This window comes from Odontesthes bonariensis, chromosome 16, assembly GCF_027942865.1.
Source record: "Odontesthes bonariensis isolate fOdoBon6 chromosome 16, fOdoBon6.hap1, whole genome shotgun sequence".
In the NCBI taxonomy this organism is placed as follows: domain Eukaryota; kingdom Metazoa; phylum Chordata; class Actinopteri; order Atheriniformes; family Atherinopsidae; genus Odontesthes; species Odontesthes bonariensis.
The window spans coordinates 23,431,906-23,455,496 of NC_134521.1; the positions used below are offsets into that span (position 1 = coordinate 23,431,906).

The 23,591-nt window shown below is 40.4% G+C and overlaps 1 protein-coding gene across 9 annotated transcripts in view; it reads right to left on the minus strand.

Annotated features, from left to right (window-relative positions):
• tcf7 (transcription factor 7) overlaps positions 1-3,845 on the minus strand; it is a 67,315-nt gene extending 63,470 nt beyond the window's left edge. For all 9 annotated transcript variants that reach the window (XM_075486648.1, XM_075486647.1, XM_075486646.1 and 6 more), the window contains exons 1-3: positions 3,373-3,845; positions 2,978-3,047; positions 1,476-1,582 (exon numbers count right to left, since the gene is read on the minus strand). In XM_075486648.1, coding sequence (XP_075342763.1) covers positions 1,476-1,582; positions 2,978-3,047; positions 3,373-3,555 — 360 coding nt within the window. In that variant the 5' untranslated portion in view covers positions 3,556-3,845. The remainder of the gene's footprint in view (positions 1-1,475; positions 1,583-2,977; positions 3,048-3,372) is intronic.
• Between the last annotated feature and the right edge of the window lie 19,746 nt (positions 3,846-23,591).

The window sequence follows — 23,591 nt, forward strand, 5'->3', positions numbered from 1 at the left end:
CCAGCCGCACAGAAACTTCAAGGTGTCATCAAAGAATTTCTGGCAACAAATCAGATTTAGTGATAAAGCGGGTTCACAGTCTGTGAGATCCCACAAACAGGCATGGAAGCGGTTCAGCAGCATCTTGTCTGCTCCAGTGGGGGGTTAATTCAGGCAACAGGATTACACAGAATGTGAATGATGAATTGGGCTACAACTGCTCATGTTTGGCGCAATTACGCAGCACAACCACGGATAACCACGGTTCTTACGGGTGACTTGAAGGGATTTTGGGATCAATTTTGTAAGGGTTGAGCGGGGTGAGCCGTACTGCACACTTGGCACCCTTCCACGAGTCTGTCTGATGTGTGTTTTAGCAGTTTAATACTCTGAGATGCCATCAAGGCCGCGCCGAACCTCTCGTCATCCACACTCGAAGAGAGGGAAAGCGTCATGCAAAATGGTCCGCGATGACGACACCAATTTTATTCCAACTTCAGCAAAGGCGTGAACAAAAACAAGCTCCCTCGCTGCTTCACCTCACGAGGCTGCGGCACTTTGATTTAATTTCGCTGCGTTTCTGAATGCAGCTTTATTTCGTACGGCAGCCAGGGGGTGAGCAGCACAAGTCAGAACACATGTAAAGTTTGTGATTGATTTGCAGCGAGGCGACAGTCGTCTTAGTGTGACAGAGCCTTTTTCTTTTTTTTCTTTGGTTGTCTCTTCTGAACCTTTAAGCCTTCACTTCACCAGAAGAGACACGTTTGCGCACTAAACTACAACAACCTGTCAGGTTCTGCTTTGTGATTTGAAAGGTTGAAGAAGGTGCAACATTTCTTTGGATCGGCTGACGTATGTGTACACCCATGTATTATAGATAAAACTCACAGAGCTATAAAGACAAAATCAGCAACTAAAAAAAAAAAGTAAATGTAACCTGAAATAGCAGCAGATGAAAGAAAAACCATTAAAAATTCTGTATAATCTTAGAAAATGCTTCAGAGATGTTAGCTGCAGAAGCAGTGTGCTGACTCCGACTGTTCTTTTTGTCCAATGTTCAATACACGTATTAAATATGTTAGAATTTATGAGGAAGCACAGAGATCCAAAAAATACCAGAGAAAGAAATGCAATCAGTTCATCAATATGCAGCTTCAGCATGAAAAAAAAAATGAAAAAAAGAGAGAAATCTCCATTTTAAAACCCAAGCCAGCGGCCTCAAAACATTTCTATCCGTGCGTCTTTCATTCTGCTCATTTCCTCAGCTGTTGTGAGATACTATCCCAAAAGCATCTCCAACAATATGAAGTACTGCTAAAAGGTTGTCAGCACCCAGACGCCGTGGGCCCGGAGTTCGGACATGATGTTAGATGACACTAGCCGAGGTGCCGAAAACTCGAGTCCATCGCAGGACACAACATGGCCAGATGGAGAGCAAAGCCTCAGAGAGCAGTGCACAGCAGCCAGCAGCAGCATTAAAACAGATGTGGACTTACAGATGGAGAAACCGAGCTGTTGGGGAGGTAGGGGTCTGGCAGCATCAGGAACGGATACCCTGGATACGCCGGCGACTTGTACATGCCTCCATCTTGTTGCTTGGACACTGAGGGCATGAAAAAAAAAACAACAAATAAGAGTACGAACAGTCAACAAATACAACTCAAAATGTTTGAATGGGAGCATTTACACTGCCAGTTTGTCAAAGCTCTTTGTTTTTTAATTAAAAAAAAAAAACAAGTTGTGGTCTGACATCTAACCATCAGTATGGGATCATTTCGAATTCGCCTGGAAAAAAATTAAATAAACAGAAAGTTGCTAAGGAAGTAATAAAAGCTGTGCCTGAAACTTTGGCTGTGAATGAAATGAAATCTCATACTTGCTCCCACAACACTGCTAAAAAGGTTGAACGGAAAGAAAAGCCAGACATCCAAAATGAACGTGCACGCAAAGCAGATAAGCTACGAACAAGTGGTTACATCATGCTGTATCCCTGCGTGATAACAGACAAAAACCGTTATAGCCGTCACCTACTGCCTGAGAGGCGTGAACTCCTCGAGCTTGTGTGTTCCTTTATTGTCACCACCACCCATATTAAGCAGTGGAGGCCTCTGTGGGTCAGCTATAACTAGGTTATACCTGCTAAGAATTAAACTGCAAGGCCACAGTTGTCATCACTGAGCTTTTTCTGAAGCTGAGGGGCAGAATGTGAAGAGATCTGCAACACTCAGGCTGGCAAATGCAGAATTCAGCAGATTTCCCTGAGTTTTTTTTTTGTGGCGACCCCTTAAATAGAACCTGGTGAGGGGTTTTTGTTCTAAGGATCACAATGTGAGAACACGTTTTTCCTTTTTCGTGAAGACTGAAAAGAGCAACACAACAGACTGCAGCCTATAATTAAAGCTGTCATGTGAGCTATAGATTCTCGAATTGTGTCTAAATATAGGGAGCGAAGCGGCTCTGTTCTTTTTGGGTGGTAAAGACAAGAAAGCCAAGATAAACCTCTTCTGGTTGACCCCAAACTTTTGGCAAAGTCGAGCAAACTACACTCCAAAAAAAAAAAAAGAGAGAAAATATAATTTAAATGAAAGAAAACCAAACATCTGTAGCTAATCACAGACATATAGGGGCAAAACGTGCTACTATCAAGATAATAATGCAAATACTGACTATTTATTAAACCTTTAGTGTTTGTTAAGGCCACTTTGAAATGAAAACATTGGACATTTACAGCATCTCCAACTCTCCTGACCCAGTGGTTGATGTGAGATAAACTACATAGGCTAGCAGATGACACGGTGGACACCTTTTGTTGTGTACAAACAAAAAAAAAAAAACAAGTCTTTGAAGTTGATTTTAAAGCGGCAGCACGTGCCCCCCCGTCCCCCAAAGTATTTCTTACTTTGACACAGTGGGAGGTTTAATCGCTCCCCGAGCGAGTGCTGGCCACTCAGGTCGCATGCGAGCGAGTGCGTGAGTGTTTTTGTAGTTTTCTTCTTACCACCTTCGAGGTGCTCTCGGTGTTTGTCCGCGAAGCCCCTCTGCTCTGCCTGCTGTCCCCGTCTGACCGCCTGGAAAGGACCCGACAACAAAAACACGGAAAGAGGTGAGACACTCCACAGAAGTATGAGACAAAGCGACAAAAAACCCGCTGCCACGCAAGTGTGGCAACACCGGGAGTGAGTTTATAGCGAGCTTATCAGGCTTTATGGAGTGTTTTTGACTTGTTTCTGCCGCCGCATCCCCCTGTCCCGCCGCTAACCTCGGACAGCCTGGGGACCCTGTAGGCGCTTTAGCTTCATTCAACGCTTGTCAGAACCGTGTAAAAAATAAAACAAGCTTCCACACACTCCCTCTGTCTGTATCACACACTCGTACACACTCCGTGGCACCTACCGCTGAGTTCGGGCTCTGGTTAATTTCCGACTCGTTCACCAGAGAGGACTTGAGGTCGGCCAGGTCTCTCTCCGTGAACGCGTTTTCTTGGATTTTCTCCTCCTGCTCTCCTTCGTCTTTGAACGATATCATCTCATCATTCGCTCCCAGGTCGTCCCCTCCGCCGCTGCTGAGCTGAGGCATGTCTACTCCCCCCCCCTGCGATGTTACACACTTCGTTTCAAAGGAAAAATTACCAAAAAAAAAAAAAAAAAAGAGAGAGAAAGAAACAATAACTAAAAGTATAAAATAAAAATAATAAAGTGACTTCTCTGTTGAAACTCCTCAGTCTGGGGCGCCTCCAAAGTAGAGAAACCCCCAGCGCATAAAAGAGAAAAAAGTTTCGATGTGGCGTTTCCCCGGCAGGCTGCTTGGTAGAGGACTAATGTTTCACTACAACAGCAAACAGCTCATTTGAGCCGAAGACAAGGCGAGGAGTCCCGACATCAAAGGGCACCGACCGGATGATTGACAGGTCCGATGACTTGTTGGGGGGTTGTACGATTGTTTCGGCGGAGGGTTGAGCCTCTTAAAGAGACATCACCTCCCTGTGCTCGGCTCAATAGGCATTATTCATGACTTCAGGGGAAACGTTCACACCATCCACTGTCCTCCGGCTGCCACCAAAAACTTAAAGACTGTGCTCCGGGTTGCTGATTTCATTGTGTGTTCCGGTTTAGGGCAAAGACGAAAATAGTTTTATTGCGCTTCGGTGTCTTTTTTTCTCTCAGGAAAAGTTAGCTTGAAACTACGGAAGAGTATTAGGGCCAGGCATAAGAAAAAAATATTTATATTTTGCCTGTCGAAAATAAAGTCGACATGTTGAGAATAAAGTCGACATTCGAGATTAAAGTCGAAATGTCGAAAATAAAGTAATTAGATGATGGACCAGAGGAGACTTTTTTTCTCGAAAATTCGACTTTATTCTCGACATTTCGACTTTATTCTCAACATGTCGACTTTATTCTCGACATGTCGACTTTATTCTCGACATTCCGACTTTATTCTCGACATGTCGACTTTATTCTCAACATGTCGACTTTATTCTCGACATTCCGACTTTATTCTCAACATATCGACTTTATTCTCGACAGGCAAAATATAAATATTTTTTCTTATGCCTGGCCCTAATACTTTCCGTATAAAAACGTGCTCAAAAGAGCCACGAAACATTCAAAAGTTTGTCACATACTAAGGAAATGGTCGGTTACAGTTTAAAATTAAAATTAAATCTGAAAATACCACCTCAGGTACCGATTAAACAAGGCAAAACAAAATACTATATCTTTTTTTTAATTTATTTATTTATTTTACAAAGTGGCTTTTAGAATGATATGAATGTAATATATGGAAATCTGAAAGTATTTCAGACGTATAAAAAACACATAGGAAAAATACAGTAAACGAATTCTAATATATGGAAACAATTACAAAAATGATGGAATTTGACGTTATGTTTAAGTGTAAAGGGATATTTTCGTTTTGTTTGCAGTGGGATTTTGAAAAACAATTTACTGTCTTTGTCCAACCGAAATCGGACTTTTAAAATGCATGTAAACATGGTAGTCCGGCCGTAATTGTGCCAATGGTGCAAGTTTGATTTACCCCTGCGTGTAAACGCTCAACTACACTTATACGAGCAAAGGCCCACTGTATTTGTTCCAAAACAGAAAAGTCCGCATTAATCAAGCCGAATTCCCAAGAAAGCTGCTCAAATTCACATCTCTTTCTGTTATTTTTATCAGACAGCTGACTATGTCAGAAATTTTGATTGAAAATCAGCCCATTAAAAAAACATGTCATGTCATGGCTAGCCTACCTAAAGGTTTCCTAGACTGCTCTAATAAAATCGAAATTTTATGACCACAACCAACCGCCTCATCTGACAAAATCACCAACCAGATTTCTAAAAGACAGTGGCTGTGCAGTAAATTCGGCTATGCTTCCATGTATGACGAGCTCCCACAGAGAAAGTTGGAAGCGGCAGAGTGCAAAGATATATATATGTGTGTATATGGTTGTATATAGTATAGAAAATTCACTGTTACGGTGACTACTGATAAATACAACACATAATCTTGTTTTAAAAACACACAAAACAGATTGGTAATAATGGTCATTAGTTTGAAACTGAACTCCTCTTTGTACCTCAAGAGGCAATGGTGAGTCACTGTAGCCGTGTTTCCATGAAGCTGTTGATCAAATCGAAAGCAAACTTCCGAAATTTAAGGAAAACATAAAATGTTACAATGCCATTAACTGGTTGCTAGTTGACATGGACCAATAAACTAAACCTTTGAAGGAGAAGGACAAAATCAAAACCAATCAAAACTTTAGTCAACTGTGAGTTGGCTGTATAGGAGAGGGGAAAATGACAAGTCTTTAATCCTTTCTTTTAGTTGGGCACATACTAATCATGTTTCCATATCAGCTAGTATTTGTCCCATTTAATCTGTAGTAAAAGCTGATAGTTTAGATCCACTACTTCAGAAAAACATCTCAACATAGGAAAAGCAATTATTCTTTCAAATTTTGTAGTTTTCATAAGCCTATTCTACTGCTTTAATTGCACATAGAACAAAACTAATGGAAACACAGCGACTAATAAGTCTGTATTCAGTCCAACGTTTTCTTTCCTGGTCATTTAGCAAAAAAAACAAAGTAAAGATTTTATAAAACCCGAGCAACTATCAGAGAAACTCAGTCAGCATGGTTACGAGCAGAGTTGAGCTGAACTACTGTCACAGGAAGACTGGACCACCTTCGGGACTAGAATCAAGTTACTGTCTTAGATCAGACTCTGTAAACCATTACACACTGTGGACTGTGTGAAAAAACATTCAATGCGTTTTGCTGCTTCTAACTTTCTCGTTAGGAGACCATCAAACATATAATTAGAACTAGCTGAATCCACAGCACAGACATTGACTATAAGTTACTTGAGCGGTGTCAGCTGATGTGGTGGTTATAAAATCAGCATTTTATTAGAGCAGAGCGACAGTCTGAAAATGCTCTGACCCCAAGCTGATAGTCTTAGGCTACGGCTACACGAAAACGAAACGAGGTTTTTTTTTAAAACGGGTTCGAAAATTCTTGCGACCACACGGAAACGCGCTGCTGTCCAGACGAAAACGATGAAACGAGGCAGTACACACGCCACTGTGTCACGCCACGCTGTGAGACAATAGAGAAGTGTTAAAATTGGCTCCCAGCGTCAACGTGTGACTGACGCAAAAACGTTTTAGCTGTAACAATGGAAACGAAACGAGGCCGTTTTCAAACTTTCCCACTCTGGAACCCGTTTTCAAAAACTATCGTTTTGGGGTAGTGGGAACGCCGGCTCCGTGTGGCCGCGACAGCGAAACGATAAGAAAAAGTATCGTTTACAGTGAAAAACGTTTCCGTGTAGCCGCAGCCTTACTGGGCTGTTTTTTTTAATGTGTTTAGCTAACTGACAGGAAAAAAACAGAAAAATGTGAAGCTTTTTGGGATATCAGCTGTATTTATATAAATGTATTGTTTTTAAAAAGATGCAAAAAGATTGAGCTTTGGAGTATGTACAGAGCGCCTTGGCCCATTTGAGTCTATTTGAGAGTATACGAGCAGGAATGATTCAATCCCCACTATCTGGATATATTATTCCAGTTTTTAAAAGATCGATTTTGTGCGATTTCAGTCAAAGTAATATAAGAAATTCCTGTTTTCGTCAGTCTAACACAGTACTTTGTTTTTGTCATCTCGACAGCCGTGTGTTGTTCACAAACCAAGGAAAAAAGCGGGAGTTTTCACCAGCCGCATACTCACTTCTCAGTAGAACTGTATTTGAGTGTTATGTTCTTGGTAGTAAGGGTGTGATATACCTGTATTGGCACTCATCATGATAATAAATGTATCAACTCTCTTAATAGAGAGAAGAGAATATTGGGATTTCAGCTAATAAAATCAAAAAATTGAATGCAGACTGGTTTTTGCATGATTATTGTGCCAGTTCCACCGCCTATTTTGAGTGTAATTAAATTGCCAAAAAAAGGACACAAAAATCTAAATTAGTTTTTCAGCAATACATTCTTTTCAAGTTGTCCATTGATATCCCAGTAATAAGGTCACTGTGAGTGATTAAGACCATGATAATGAAAACTGAATATCATGACAAGATAAATACACTGCAAATAAATAGATTCTTGATCACAAAGCCAACTCAATCTTATTTATTAAGTAGAATAATTCAAATAAAAGCACTGAGAAAATTATAGAATTTAAATAATTGTAAAATTTTTTTTTATAAAGAAGTAAAGAAGAAATATATTTTTTAAAAAGCACAAAGATCTTAGTTGTGTGCACTCATGCCATTATGCTATTGCAGTGTGTGTCAGTTTAAGTTACTGCGTTAGTAGCTCAGTCCTACCAATCGGTTGACATCACTGCCCCATAAAGAGGAGTAGTGCTGAGCGCTGGGCACCTGCTGCACGGCGCGGTGATCCTGCAAGTCAGGATACCGTCCACGACGATCCATCTGTAGAAGTCAGTGAAGTATCCTGAAGTCCTTCCAGAAACTCATCAGCCACCAGAGTAGGAAGAATCCCTGTTAGAGGGCCAGACATGATGACACTGCCACCTTTTAATCTTAACATGCGGCTTCAGCCTTTAGTTTACATTATAGCCCGCTTAGCTCAAGTTTTTGGCAAGACCATTGTGGAAAGAAAAAAAGCCGCAGTAAATCATAAATCAGTGACATTTGGGCTGTTTATTTTTCTTGGTCAGATACGTGTTGTCATTAACGATGTCAAAATCAGTTTAAAATGTCTAAACAAGGTCATAGCCAGAATAAGTGCTACTTTATCCTCTCGTGTTGGACTGAGATCAGACTGGATGCTGCGGTGATCAAAACAGTATTACAAAACAGGATGGGCCAATCAGCTCAGCCTGCAGATCTCCTCAGGCCTGGTTTTAAAAGATGACATACCTTCCAAAGGGAAATACATTACATAACCACCAACTAAGTTAATCAGCAAAGCTAATTGAAGATATATTAATAAACCCGAACCAAATTTATGTTCCATGATAGTTAAACTGACCAAAGTAAGGATGGACACAGATTAGCTGTGAATACTGGAGATGCTGTTCAGGCTGTGGATTGGTTGTTGTTCTTTTTAAGAACAATAAATATAAGATACATCTCCTAAACTAAATATATAGTAAATACAAATACAGAATAAATATATTTTGAACTATATATATTTTAAATATATATTCTAAATTGGCCTTGTGATGGACTTGCGAGCTGTCCAGGGTGTACCCCGCCTCTCGCCCGATGACCGCTGGGATAGGCTCCAGCCCCCCCGCGACCCGACCGACGGATTAAGCGGGTGTAGAAAATGGATGGATTGATACTCTAATTGCAAAATGTACTCTGGAAAACTGTATTCTCTGACATGAGCAGAATCCTAATATGTGATGTAGATTTTAAGCTGGGTTTAGCAAGCTTGTTAGCATTTAAACTTCTGAAAGAATCTCTGTGACAGGACATCAGAGCTGGGTTTTTTTTTCATTTCCTACTGTCGTTTTGTGTCTTTTTCAACATTTTTTAAAACTAGAATGCCCACATTTAGCACCTTGAAGTAAACATGGTCTTTTTCTGATTAGCTGACTTTTTTCACCACAACTCAGCTGCGTTATAACATATTCAATATTAACATTATCCAAAAGGTGTGAATTAGTTCCACTTGGACCAACTATCAAACTTAAATCCTTCATGTATTCATCTGAAACTAATAAATGCAGTTTTACTCTCCTTGACGTTGTGATGTTTATTTATGATATTTACTTAAAATTTGAGAATCCAAAGAACTGAATACATCCTCTTTCAATGATTGCCACTCAAAATAGTCGCATCTGTTAGTGTTTCATCATTCACTTGATTGAATTAAAATTCTCTTTCCACTTTTGAGTGTTGAAGTGATAGCCAGTCGCTGACTTGTTACTTTGGAGATAAGCTGTGATCCTGAAGCAAAGCTTGAACAGAAGCTCAGAGGCTGGTTGTGGTGTTTGAAACAGGAGTGAAACTGAAACCCGTCCTTCGCTACTTGTGATTGGTTCACAGAGAACGTGTGCCTTTTCATGAGCAGTGCAGTTGAAAAAAAGAGGGCACATACTTAAAACAGTATTCCACGGTCACAGTCCCTGGGTGGCAAAACATTCAACATGGCTGCCACCACTACACATGGGATTAGGAGTATTACAAGGGAATATCCTCTTAAATTAAAGGCTGCTGGTCTTGACTGGGATCTTTGAGACCTTCCAAGAATCTGTGGACCATGGACATTACCATCTGACCAGAAATCCTAATGTTTATATGTATCTAATTTCTTGACTGGAAAAATTCCACCAAGCAAAGCCTAAAAGCATATAAAAGTCTGGATGACTGGTTGTACTTCAAAGAGAGGATTTGTCTTGTGAATCATTAGACACTCAAATGTTTTGGGGGCACACGTTTTGCTACTTTACAGCGCTCTCCAATAAGCTTTTTCCCATTGCATCGAAAATGACATTTGACTTGTAAACCTGGGGATCAAGTTACGGGTGCAATCTAAACATCCATCGAAACGTTGACAATGAACTAAATGTGAACATATTTGGAGCTAACTTTAAACATTATGTCACCTCATAAAACACATTTCACTGGCAGAATAAGGTCGTCTCAATCTTACATGTGCTTTTTCATCAATATGCAAACATTTTGATGACGTCTCACTGACTTTAAAAGGAAGACGCTAAATAGCTCATCACATCCATGGTTCGTACATTAAAAGGTTTTCTTCACTTCAAATCCATATAACCAAGCATGGTTTCCAGTTGTCTCTCTGCTCTTTACTTTTAAAAATAAATTGGATAAAAGAAGACGACTGCACAAACACCTCTTCAGCATTTTAGTGTTTTCCACCCTATCAAACAGTCCACTGCCATTGAGCCAGCTGTCTTTTTGTCAGTCAGTGACTAAAAGTGGGCTGAAGCCGAGCACAGTCACACGTCTGATGACATCATGTTTCATCCTTTCTATTGACTCTTACTCCTTTGATTCAATTTAATTTCAGTGTAGTTAGTTTATTAATCTAGAGCCAATTCAATGCAATACATTCCAATTAGGGCTGGGCGAGTTAACTCGTTATTATCGCATTAACTCGCTAATTATTTAACGCTGATAAATATTTTATCGCAATATTTTATTTTATCAGCTGCAGCGAGGACTATAGCCTCTTGTACATGGGGCACCTGCTCAACCCACTACGCCACAGACCACCCCTGTTTTATTATTTATTTTATTATTGTAAAAGTCTGTTGCTCACAGGCTTTTATTTTGTAAAAGTCTGTTGCTGTCTGCTGTGGAACCGGAAAAGAAAGTAATCGGCGGATCCACCAAACATGGAGAAGGGTACGGAACTTTTACTCGGCCATTTTCATTTTAAAGTTCTTCCAGACGGCGGAGTCGACAGAACCAAAGTCATCTGTAAACACTGCCAAGTTGAATTGTCTTCTCAGCGTAGTAGTTCCAGTCTAAAATATCACTTAAAGGCAAAACACACAACTGATAGTAGCAAGTCATTCAAGGAAACAGACAGTGGAGCGAGGCTTCTACATAAAAACTACAGAAAGATGCTGATGTTAAAAGTGTGTTTGCACAACAAATGTTATGGAACTTTCATTCATATGGCAGCACATTTAAAATAAAACTAAATGCTAAAACCTAGACACTACTTTTGAATTCATTTTTGGATTTTGCGTACAAATGCGATTAATCTTGATTAATCAGGGAAATCATGTGATTAATTAGATTAAAAAGTTTGAATCCTTGCCTAGCCCTAATTCCAATGCATTATAACAGTATTCATAAAATGCCAGTTCATCAAAGTAACACAGCCCAGGGAACAAACAAGTTGCAACGAATCTTTAGTGGGAGATTCAATCCCCTGTCCTGAGCATGCTGTGTGTGGCACTGAAGAAGAATAATAACCAACATATTTCCAACTTTTCAAACTATCGTGTCACTCTGTCAAGAAAAATGTGGGAATGTTTGTGTTCTTTAAATTATCAAAGATATCACGCTTTGACAGCGTTTTGTTGCAGTCGCTGCTGTTACACGAGGCAGTTTTCCCATTTTGGAACAACACTCCTTTGCATCAACAGCAAAGTGGCAGCTCACGCAAGAAACAGCTAAATGTAGAACATTCTGTGAAAAACATCAGAGGCACACGCATCAATAACGGAGGCACAGCATGTTTTGGCTGGTCCTTACATCCCCCAGATTTTGTAACAGTTTCCAAAACAGCAAAAAACTGCTGGCTGTTGCAACTCCTTGATTGGAGGAGGGAAAGATGGGGAAAAAAAAAAACACAGTTCAAAGATGTAGACTCAAAGTTCTGATGTCTTATCAAACTTGTAACTTGCGTTGCCTCATTTTCCTCCCAACACCAATGCATTTTTAATGTTGATACAGTAGCCTAGCTGGTCTTCAGAGTTTTTAATTGAGAAATATTTATACACTCCCATGCTGTGACTTAATATTCGACTTAATCTGAGTCGGTTGCCTTGAATGAAAATGATGATCCACAGCTGGGGAACAGAATTAAATACAAACAGAAAATGGGCCTGATATTTGCATAAAACTGCATATTTATACAATATCGTTGATGCATATTAATAAAAAGATTAAAATGAGCAGTTTTAATGTATGCAAATCTAAATTATAAATGAGTTGTTTAAACTCCTTGTTTATTCGCCTTGATTAAATATAGACAGCTGTTTTTCCAGAGAGACAGCACTTGTCTTACATGGGCCACGCTGCCTTGTGAGCGTGCCACACTCTGATCTTAGCACAGTTCCCATGAATATCTGCGCTGTGAGTTACGCACATTCATCACATGGGTGCACAGGTTCACCTCAGGCCAACGCAGGCCTGTAGTCAGCCCTATCGAAACAGAAATCCTGAGATGAGCACGCTTTCTATATGCAAACTGTCTGTCTCGAAGTTCTTAAAGGAGCGCTGACCTACAAACCCGCTCTCCTTTTTAACCTGTCTTTCTTTCATCCTCTCTTTTTTGTTTAACATTGAGCAGTTTGATTATTTTTGTCAGGCCACAGTTGTATTGTGACTTCAGATAACCCTTTTTTTATCAGTCCAGGGGTTTGTGACACACGCACACCCTCCGCATCCTCATCATTATCTTTTATCTCACACTTTAATGGGTGTCGTATGTGACATCAGACAGAGACTGTTGACAGGAAAGCCCAAAAAAGGGAACATGAGCAGATAGATGTGATAAGCAGCCTACACAGAAAACCCAAAAGACGCATTGCTGCTGTGACCCAACAAGGCAAGCTTTCACATGCAGGCACGGATACAGTAAGACTTCTATGTCTGAAAAAGACAATATCTGTGGTTGATCTGATAAAGGAAACATGTTTGATGGTATTTGTATTTATTTATAGCTAGGGCTGGTTGAGCTTTGGCAAAAAGGGGTCAGTGGACAGAAACATACAATCTATTCCCCTTCTTTTTCTTTGCTTTTTCTTGTATAGCACCAGATAATTGTGTCATCTTAAGACTCAAAGAACTTAAAGAGCACATATAATGCTAATTGTTAATTGACAAGTTCATATTTTTCAGTTTTGGAAGTTGAATAGAGCTAGTTTATGTGTAGAAAACCCATAATGTTTCTTGTCACCTCCTGCAGGAAGACTTTGCTTCGGCTCCTGTCTCCTTAAGGCTGCTCATAGGACCCAGTCTGCAACGATTGATCAGCTGATTGGCCAAATATTCGACATGTGCTCATTCAAAGATCATGATCATGATTAATGATGGGCTGATTCCATTACGATTAATGTTAAAAAAAAGAAAATTGGAGTTTTCAGTTTTCACAAGACTTTTTAACCTTTTAACCGTTACCACTTCAACTACTTTTCAATGCCTAGAGGACCCAACAAGTTTTTGTGCTCAAGAACATTAAATGTAAATAAAACCTTCTTAGTGCAAACAAGACATGCCAGAAAATGATCGGCCACTGCCACTGGTTGATGTTGTTCGATTTGCCAGTAAACCAGTTACCGTCAAGAAACTGAATAATAGACAATACCGACACCAGGCAGATATATCTGTGCAACCCTAGTTTATAACGACGAAGCCATTATAGTTATAGGGTTTGCATACATGTTGACATGTGAGAAGGAAAATGTTTGCAGCATTCTCTGTGGTCTGCTTGTGGAGACTTTTCAGCCAGCTTCAATTAGAAAAATGTCCATAAGGTTGTCCATAAGTGAAATAATATGTGAATCTGGTAGTTAATCTTCCAGTGCTGGGAAGAGTCACTGTTTAATGTGCTTTTCGGATTAGCTGTATAGTTCTCACCACTTTCTTGTTGCTGTTGTGGATACACTCAAAGGCATGTGGTAGTGATATAAAACAGTTATCAAGGGCCGCCCCCGGTTAATCTTGACATGCTGCAAACAAAACAAAGCGACGACGTTGCAGTGAGCTGGGCTATACTTACATGTATGGTGATCTTCCAGTAGAAGATGGATGGGGCAAAATATCTTAAATGTTCTGTCATGTCATCGGACATCAGTCAGTACAGATTAGGGTTGAAGGAATGTCTGACTTGCCAAAAAGGGGCAGTTCAAGAGGAGTATCATGAGGAATGACTCCTTTTAGTCAGGAATTTCATCTTTCAAACTTCAGTGATCTTCAAAGAGTAATCTGACCTTTTTTTATTACATAAAACAAGTAGCCTAAATACAACAACTGGTAACAACTAGGAAACGAGAAGATCATTTCAGTGACACCGTTTCCATTGCTTAATCAGTGGTGGTGGAAATGTTCTTTCTCCAACGTGTTTTTTTTTTCTTTTTTTTCTACAAAGATGAATCACAGTTGGTTAAAAGAAAGATTACACACTGTGCGTTCTAAAGAAACATCAGGCGCATTAAAGCTGCAGAGTAATTAAATCATGTCCTTTCATTGGGGTTAAGCCACATCCAAGTGAACAGCTCTTAACTGGAACCACTTGTGTGCTTTTTATTGGTAGTTTTCCTACAATTGAAACCATCTCCTTAAAGGCAGGATCCAGCCGGCAATGTGGAACCTCAACAAATCTTTTTCATTTTGCGTCCAAATTCGCTGCAAAGAAACGGTGAACTTGTCAACTCACGAGCCAAATATTCCACGCTAACGTGGTTTTGTTGAGGTTTGAGATTATGACTTATTTGTTTTCAAATATGTGGAGCAAGCTGACCTGCAATCCGTATGCGAAGGGTTTAGCTTAGAGCCGTTTATTTATCATCCTATTATAAACAGTCAGAGTTCTCAGTGACAGCCTGTGTTTGAAATGCCAAAACCACTCTCAGTTTGTTCATTCGTGCGTTGCTGATTACATAGTTCACCGACAGGATGACACAAAACTCATGAAAAGGTGGGTTTAATATGTGTAGGAGGTTGAGAAACCTTTGAATCATCTCAAAATCTTAAACACTTATTTAGGAAGTTGAACAGTCAGAGGTGGAAACATGAGAACCAGCAGCAACACCTCCAAGAATAAAAGGTTACGGAAGCCATCTTAAAACAAAGGTGATCAGTTTGGAAGTGAGAGAGAAAACCAGAGGAGAAAAAGGTGTGTTTTCCTCCAGCAGTTAGCATCAAGAAGTCCTCAACCAGAGGTCAGTTTGCCCCTTCTGTTGTTCTGCTTGTAACAGGAATACAGCAATGCAGGGCTGGTTTTAGCTCTTATGAAGTGAGTGAGTGTGTTGAGAAGAGAGAATACTGGCTCAGCAAAAAAAGTACTGGGGGGGGGGACGGTCAGAGCTCAGTGTCGTGTGGAGGATAACGAGGCTTGTTCAAGAACTGGTTTGCTGAGTGTTTACTGATTTAAATCCGTCTCTTTTTATTTATCAGAGTACGGTCCCTTTACCTCTTCGTTAACTCCTTATCAAACATTTATGAGTTGATTTCACAGATCTGAGGAGGGCTTTGGGGATGAAATCAACAAACATAAACATCGGAGGGAAAAGAGCTTTGAAAACACATTGCTGGTCTTCTGGAGGATGATCAGCCGAGGAATATGCAAACAGTTTACGTATGACTTTGAGTCTGATGCAAAATCTAAAATGTGACGCGTGTACATTTGATCTCATCCTGAGCAAGTAGAAAAAAAGTCTGGCAGTAAAATCAGCAACTGAGAAAATGACACATTTAGCTTTATTATAAAACACTGCTAATCTGGATCACATGACAAAAAAAATCCTCTCCGTTCCTAATTCATTCATCATAAAGAAGTATCTTTTGAGGAGCCATATTGATTGTAATTAATAGCAGGTAAAACCTGCTATTACAAGTAAAAGACCAATACAATTTCTACTGCATCTCTGCTTGGAATAACAAACCCTTCAAAAGTCTGGATGCAACCTGCTTTCCTCTCTCCGAGAGTTCAGAGGGAAAAAAAAACGAGGGAAGCTGTGGTTGGAAAAACTACATCTTTACTCGGCTGCTGTTCATGAGCTTTTTTTTAAAGATGTGCATTAAGAAATCAGGCCTCAGCTTACTAAAGACAGGTCTGAAAGTGACGGGAAATAGCAGCAAAAGAGCTTTGCACCATGTATGCACACACCTCTCAGTTTAAATCCATGTGGTAAGAAAGAAGCGCTTTCTTGCTACCTGCTTAAATACTTGCTAACTGTTTCAGTTCTTCCATTTTAAAACATGTTTGTGCATTTTTCTTCTTTATTTACAGCATTAAAGCAATACTATGTAACTTCCCAAAAAGCCCATTATGGAGCTCCCCCTACAGGCTTGGAGGTAATGTACGGTTAAGACACTGTCGTAAATCTCTTTCTCTTCCTTGCTTCATCAGTCAACGTCTTCTTCTGTTTCTTCGGTGCCTCTGCCATGATGATCGTACTGACAATGTTGCGCTGGCTTAGCCTTATACCTGGGAGCGTGAGAGGGGTCTATTTGTTTTTGCAGGAGGTGTACCAGAAAGCAAGTCGAAGTACTTCCGCTCAGCTCCCGGGCCGCTCCAGCAAAGTTACATAGCGCAGTTTTTCCAACTCAGACCCCCGAAGGGCATAGGAGACAGGCCAATCGTAATATTAAAACTCATTCTAGCCGCACAATTTTTTTCAAGCTGTTATTTTAAGGTAGAAATGTTACATAGTATTGCTTTAACGTTGATACTTGTGAAGTCCTTCCGACATATTTAAGCAGCTGAAAACAATGCTTAGCAACAAAAACAATCTTTATTCAGACAGTTTGGTGCTTTTTCTTGAAAAGACTTTTATTAAAACCAACATACATCCAAATCAACCAGTTCTCACTTCCACCTCACTCATCACATAACGAAAATCGGTCAATTGGTTTTGAACAAGAGAGAACTGTCAAACTGTCACTTTTGGATGTGCAAGGTTTCTCAGACTGGTAATGTAGCAGTCACATGACATGTCATCACAGTCATGGAAAATGTCATGAAAGAGTTTTTCAATAAAAAGTATTCTACTTTGTATTTGAATGCCTAATGCCTGGTGCTCACCAGGATGTCACCAGGTGACAGGCAGTCATACAGGAGAGTTGGCTCAAAGAAAGACATAATGTCTATGGGGCAAGATACAACAAATAGAGTTTCTGCACATCTTCACCCATGAAGGAGAAAATCCTTTTTCTGTTACTTAAATCTGCATTAATGTGTCCCAAGGCCAAAATGCACAGGAATGGGTTTGATGCAACTAGCTGATATTTCCCTTCCAGGCAGTCAATGGGCTGCAGTGTTGATTCTCAACGCAGACGGCACCCCCAAAGTGTCACTTTTGGAGGAGCAGGGTTTCCCAAGCCGGTTGAATTCTACATCTCATCACACTGCTGTTGCCTACATGTGAGCGAGGAAAGCATTTTATTTGATTTTTATGCCACAGTGTGCATGTTGAGCAGAGTTCCAAGAAGAACAGTTTTATGCGGTGAGTTTCCATTTTAAAAAAAGAGAATAAAGAGTGGACTGTCTTTTCTTCATTTTATTTTCAAACTTGTAAAACTTTTAAGGAAATGTTATTTTCCTCTTAAAGTTGAGCTATTTTGTCCCAAAGTAGCTGGCATTGACAACCTGTTACTAATGCATTCTTGCTACTGTTACCATACATTGCCAGAATGATGAAATACATGGAAAAACTTCAACATATAATTGTCTTGAATCAACACTTCAGCATCAAATTGAGAAACTGTCGTTGGCTTTGATCCGCATGGTTTTGGTTACATTAGATGAAGAAAATGAGGAGGAGGATCAGACCTTGGCCTTTGGTGAACAGGTTACTGTGCCCTCCACACACTCACTCACACACACACACACACACACACTCACACTCTCACACACACACACACACACACACTGGCAGCACGGGGGAGAGACGTGCTGTAATCTGGGAGGCAGGAAACAAAGGGCCTCGTTAATGCAGAGACTCGCAGGGGCCTTTGATGTGCAGCCAAGCCATTCACTCCACACTCCTTACACACACACACGCACACACACTTGCAGAACGACAGAAACATGCATATGTGTGCACATACAGACGTGCACATGCACTCTTTACCACAGAATGAAAGAAAACGGTGCAAAGAGAGAGTAATCTGCTGAGCTGTGGCAGCGAGCCTGCTATTCAAAGCTTTATGTGTAAGATTTGAATCGACCAACAATGAACACGTTCACATGCTGATGAACCACAGAGCTGCATGTTGGCTCTGTCGAAACATCTTTTTTTTTTCTTTCACACATTCTCTCAATAGGACATTACTGGTTTATACCTGCACATTATCACGACTTTTTTTTCACCAAAGAGTACAATTTGATTCATGCGGACGCTGTTAGTGTAGGTGTTTCTAAAGAATCCTCCTCCGGTGTCAGCTTGTCAGCTCAGGGCTTTCTTACTCCCAGAGCTTTAAGATTCTTTTAGCTCCAGGTTTGCTGCATTTACATTGAGGTCAAAGGTTCAGGGTCGATCAGGATAATTAGGTCCGCTAAAGTCAGCTTCAGCTGTATGAGCTTAAAATCCTAACACATTTCTGTGGGCTTTGGGGTGTTTGGTGGTACGACTTAAAGTTACCAGATTTTGAGAGCTATAAACCTGTAAAGACTGAGACAGAAAGGTGGAAATATAACTTGACCAATCATGTTCAGCCTTGCAAGCCCCACCCCAAAGGTTTGGGGTAGTCTCATAAGTACTAACTCACTGCTCTTTTTGGGCGTGAAATATCTTCCCCATGAATTCGTTTTAGTCCCTGGTTCCTGTGGTTGAAACAGAGGAGGGGCCAGGAAATGACCCCCTAACAGACCCTAGTTCCCGGAGAAGGTTAATGTGATGGAAATGCAGCTTGTATATGCAGACTGTATACCTATATGAGTGTGTCGAATATTTGAATATCCTTGGCACACAGATGATTAGTACCTGTGCTCTCATTCGTGTTGTTCTTGTCGTTGTGCTGTTTGAGTGGTTCATTTCTCTTCTTGTATGTTGTGATGCAGAAAGCTGCAGCTGTCTGGTTAGTGTGGCCGTGCTGTTGTTCTCCTCTGCCGAACCAACCTGATATTAGTGGTTAGTACGTTTACCACAGTCAAAGAGGCCAGGTTCCGTCTGATTTTGGGTTCTGCCCAAAACTTCATCAGTGCTTTTCAGCTTTTCTTTGGTCTCACTCTTTTTTTTTTCCCCTTTTGGACCGTATTCATTTTGTAATGTGTATCTATTGTATTGCATCTGCAAAATGTCACCGTTTTGATTTAGGTCTTTAATAAACTTAGGAAAAAGATACAAAGCACACAATCACCTGCTTCTAATTTTAAAAAGAGCCTTTTTAGATTTAGCAAATTTTCAATGGTGGTGACTCGGTTTATAATGAGATTGCTCTTTTCTTTTCCTGTTTTGTTTGAACAAAAAGCAACCTTTGGCTTTGTTTCATTTGATGGAAGAGAACTGAACCTCCTTGCAGACTCAAAACTGTATTTTAAGGTTGGACAGCGGCTGCTGTAGCCTTTAAAATCACCACCTTTCACACGTTTTGTTTTCTTAGTGTCGTTTATTATGTAGTTTATCCAAGAAAACCATGATGTTTAAAACTGTCACTGAACCAAATCTCAACATTTATCTCTGCTGTGTCCACTTTTATGCATCTGTCCACTTAACTGCCAAGAGACTGGAAAATGGCAAAAAATTACAACTCATTTTTCAACCCGTGCAGAGAGGAACTTGTGGCGATGCTAATGAGTTTGCCGTGCAGAGTCCACAGATGGTCCGTCATGCGGACTTTGATATAAATGTTCGGGTGGGACAGAGAGTGTGGGTGGTCATGTTCATACTGGTGCAGCGGGCGAACACAAGGAGCGTGGTGGGTTGATGATGACTACACACAGACTCACATGCACACACGCACACACACGCACTGGATTCATTGAGTAACCGTGACCATGTGTGCCTAAATTATCAGTCCTGAGATAATGTAGTAATGTTAACTCCATCAAATCGCATTCGTTCTTATTTTTCAGCATTCAGTCATCAGCCTGGTTGTTTAGTTTTTCAGCGGTAGAAACAAAAGTCACCAAATGTGTACCAGCAGCCAGCTCAAATGACTGCATGTGTCGAGTGGGAGGGAGCAGAGACCTACATGAAAGCACACACACACACTTTTTAAATGCAGACGCCACACACAAGCCTCAATGACAGCCGTGACATGCCGGATAATTCATCTACAATGACAAGGCACAAAACTAAAACTAAAATCACAATTACACCCTCAACAAATCCGCCATTGTGTTTGCTCTTCTTGGTCTCTTTCTTTAAAAAAAACAAAAAAAAAAACAACAGAAAAAACATGTCACAAATCCTGTGAGAGATCAGAGCGCTCGCAAACTAAAGCCTCCATTTACTGTGATGGCAGGCCTATTAAATGCGTGCATCCACAGTGGTCTCTTTCTAGTGGTAAGTGGGCGGCTTGGAGTCCTGCAGTTGACAGTTAGCAGCCGATTCGGGGATCAGTTTTTCCGCAGCAAAGAGACTGATGTGGCCCAGAGGAGGATGTGGATTCCTGTGATGGATCATTGTTTAGGTTTGGGGAGTGTGTGTGTGTGTGTGTAAGTGTTTCCACTCCAGTTCATGCAGCAGGAGATCAAGGATTCATGATCAGCCACATAGTACATAGTACATACAAGTATGAAAACAAACTTATGTATGGAAGCATTAAGTTTGTGTAAAAATGTGAGCACCACCCATTTGAGCACGTACACACATTTCTCACCCTCCACACTCATGCCTTAGATACAGGATGAACAAATTAATTAGTGGAAAAAGGAGGAAAAAACATTATTTCTACATCCTGAGTCCAAATGATTATATCCTGACATAGCAATCTCTGCCATCTCACAACATGTCCTGTCCATTTAATACTACAAAGGTCCATATTTGATCATGAAGTTAATCTGACCAGTGTTTGTAGCTTTTTGAAATCTAAAATCTCTTAAAACTTCTGACGTGCGAGTCATAATTTTTAGAAATCAATGCCTGCGTTTTAAAATATATAATATTCATGAAAGTGTAATGAATGAGTGTATTCAATAAAGGATGTAATGAAAAGCATAACATTGTTTATGTCTGGGTTTGGATTTACGCTGAAAACCAGTGGGGAAGCAAAGTTGACAAAGTTGTGTCTAATTCAACCATAGCGCTTCGATGGAAATGAAAGACATGCATACCGTGGGAGGTGGTGCAGAAGAAAATCAAGCTGGCTTAAGTGGCAATTACGGAAGAGTATTAGGGCCAGGCATAAGAAAAAATATTTATATTTTGCTTGTCGAGAATAAAGTCGAAATGTCGAGATTAAAGTCGAGATGTCGAGATTAAACGAGATTAAGACATTTCGACTCCATTTCATCGGCTCATGTGTGTGTACTACGCTGTCACGATGGGTGAAGCTCGGGGCGGTCTGTGGCGTGGTGGGTACAGCAGACGCCCCATGTACAAGAGGCTATAGTCCTCGCTGCAGTTGGTCCCGGTTCGGACGGCCCTTTGCTGCATGTTGCTCCCCCTCTCTCTGCCCCCTGCTTCATGTCTCTCTTCACTGTGCTATCTCATAAAGGCATAAAAAGCCCCCCAAAATAATTTAAAAAATAATTAAAAAAAAGAAAAGAAAAGATGGGTGAAGCTCCATGCTTACTGTAATTATGACTGGGTCCAAAGAGATACAAGATTCCAATGCTGTCAAATGGATATTTGTCGAGCACCAAACAGAGAAGCAAAGATATGACATGAAGTTCAAAGATAAAGTTGCATACCATGAAGGGAAAACACGTTCTAAATTCTCCAAGAGGCGGATCAGTAGCCGGGTTCTGAGGTTATGGCTATGCCAGGTGAACACCAGGAGACAAATGTGCAGGAAGTGAAGTGCCTGGAATGACAGTAAAGTTAGAAGGACAAAATAAAACAAAAAAAAAGGCTTGAGATTTACTTGGGACACACATTCACCCATTCACAAACACTCATACAGCACCTCTTAGTCTTAGTGTTACAGGGCCTTTTCTCTGTCACACACTTCCACACACTGACTAAGGCAACATGGGCTTCAGGGGCAGATGATTGCTCTTAACAAACAGATGTGTGTTTTCTGATCCCTAAGTAGTTTTTAATGCCTAAAACCAAATAAACAGCAACTAAAAATGAAAAAAAAAATAATGGTAATCTTAACACTGGATGGTCTGGTAACATTCATTAACATCTTTGCTGTGAGTGGCTTTTTGACGTGTTAACTCGGGTCGATTGTGACAACAAATACAAACGGTGGCTTGTAGAAATGCATTTTTGCCTCGCAGCAAAAAATGTCACGAGCAAGAAAAGTCCTTGTGTTTGTCCCTTTTTCGGAGCAGCTGACAATTTGGAGATGAAAAAGACTTTTCAGAGCTGTGATCATTTGAATTAAAACTAACTTTGACCAGTCTGAAGAGTGACTGTATGACAAAAAAAAAAAAAAAGAGATGATCCTGCTGTTTAGAGCCAAGAATGGAAGCTGCTACTGTTTCTATTCTGGTTTACGTGAGACTTCAAACAGAGAAGGTAAGGAGAACTAGGATGTATTCTGGTGAGAGTCACTTGAAATTCAGGCTCAAGCTCTCTGGGATATGTTATGTGATCACAGTTTTACATGAAATTATTCAAATAAGCCAAAAGTTTCAAAAAGGGAAAAGTGAAAATCCTGCTCTCAGTGTAGCAACATTTTGGGAATAGACAGGCCATTTCCCAGCCCTGGCTGATATTGTTAGAATTTCTAAGCAGCACTAAGTGCCCACATTGCCTCATCTAAATCCAAGGTCAAATGTTGGGAGTGTGGTACCGGGAAAAACTGGCAGCAACCATAGTGACGTCTCTTAAGATAAGCTTACTGGCTTTATCTGAAGAAAAGCAACCAAAGTTTACAGATTCCGTCTTTACAGATTCGAACCCAAAGCAGATCTTTAAATGACTTTTTACATACTTTTTAAACTTCGACCATCCTGTAAGTTGATTCTTCTCATCAACAGAACTGTCTTTTGAAGGTTAATAGAGCCTTGAGGATCTGCGATAGAGGGAATCGTGTTTAATCGTGTCCTTCCGTGAAGCAGTTGGACCACAGTTCACTGAATCTCTTGGCTGATATAGGATTCTAGCTGCTCAACAGTCCTGTTTTTTTTCCCCCGTTTTATTTTCATCATATTTTGTATTTCATGATGCTCCAAATGTTTTCAGTTGGTGAAAATTATGGACTGCAGACAGGACCCAACACCCGGATTCTTCTACTCTGAAGCCATGCTGTTGTAATAGATTCAGACTGTGGTTTAGCATTGTCTTGTTGAAATGTAGATGAGGAATTCCCTGACATGGGACATCATCTGATTGGGAACATATGTTGCTCTTAAACCTGTATATACCTTTCAGCATTGATGATAACTTTTCAAATGTGCAAATTATTAGTTCTACAGGCCCTAATGTGACCCCATACCACCAGAGATGCAGGCTTTTGCACTGAGCATCAAATATTGATTTGTCTGTCCACATCAGACACTTTTAAAATGCGCTTTGTCTCAGATAGGAAAGCAGCGTTTCTGGATCATCTTCACATATGGCTTTTTCTTTGCATAATA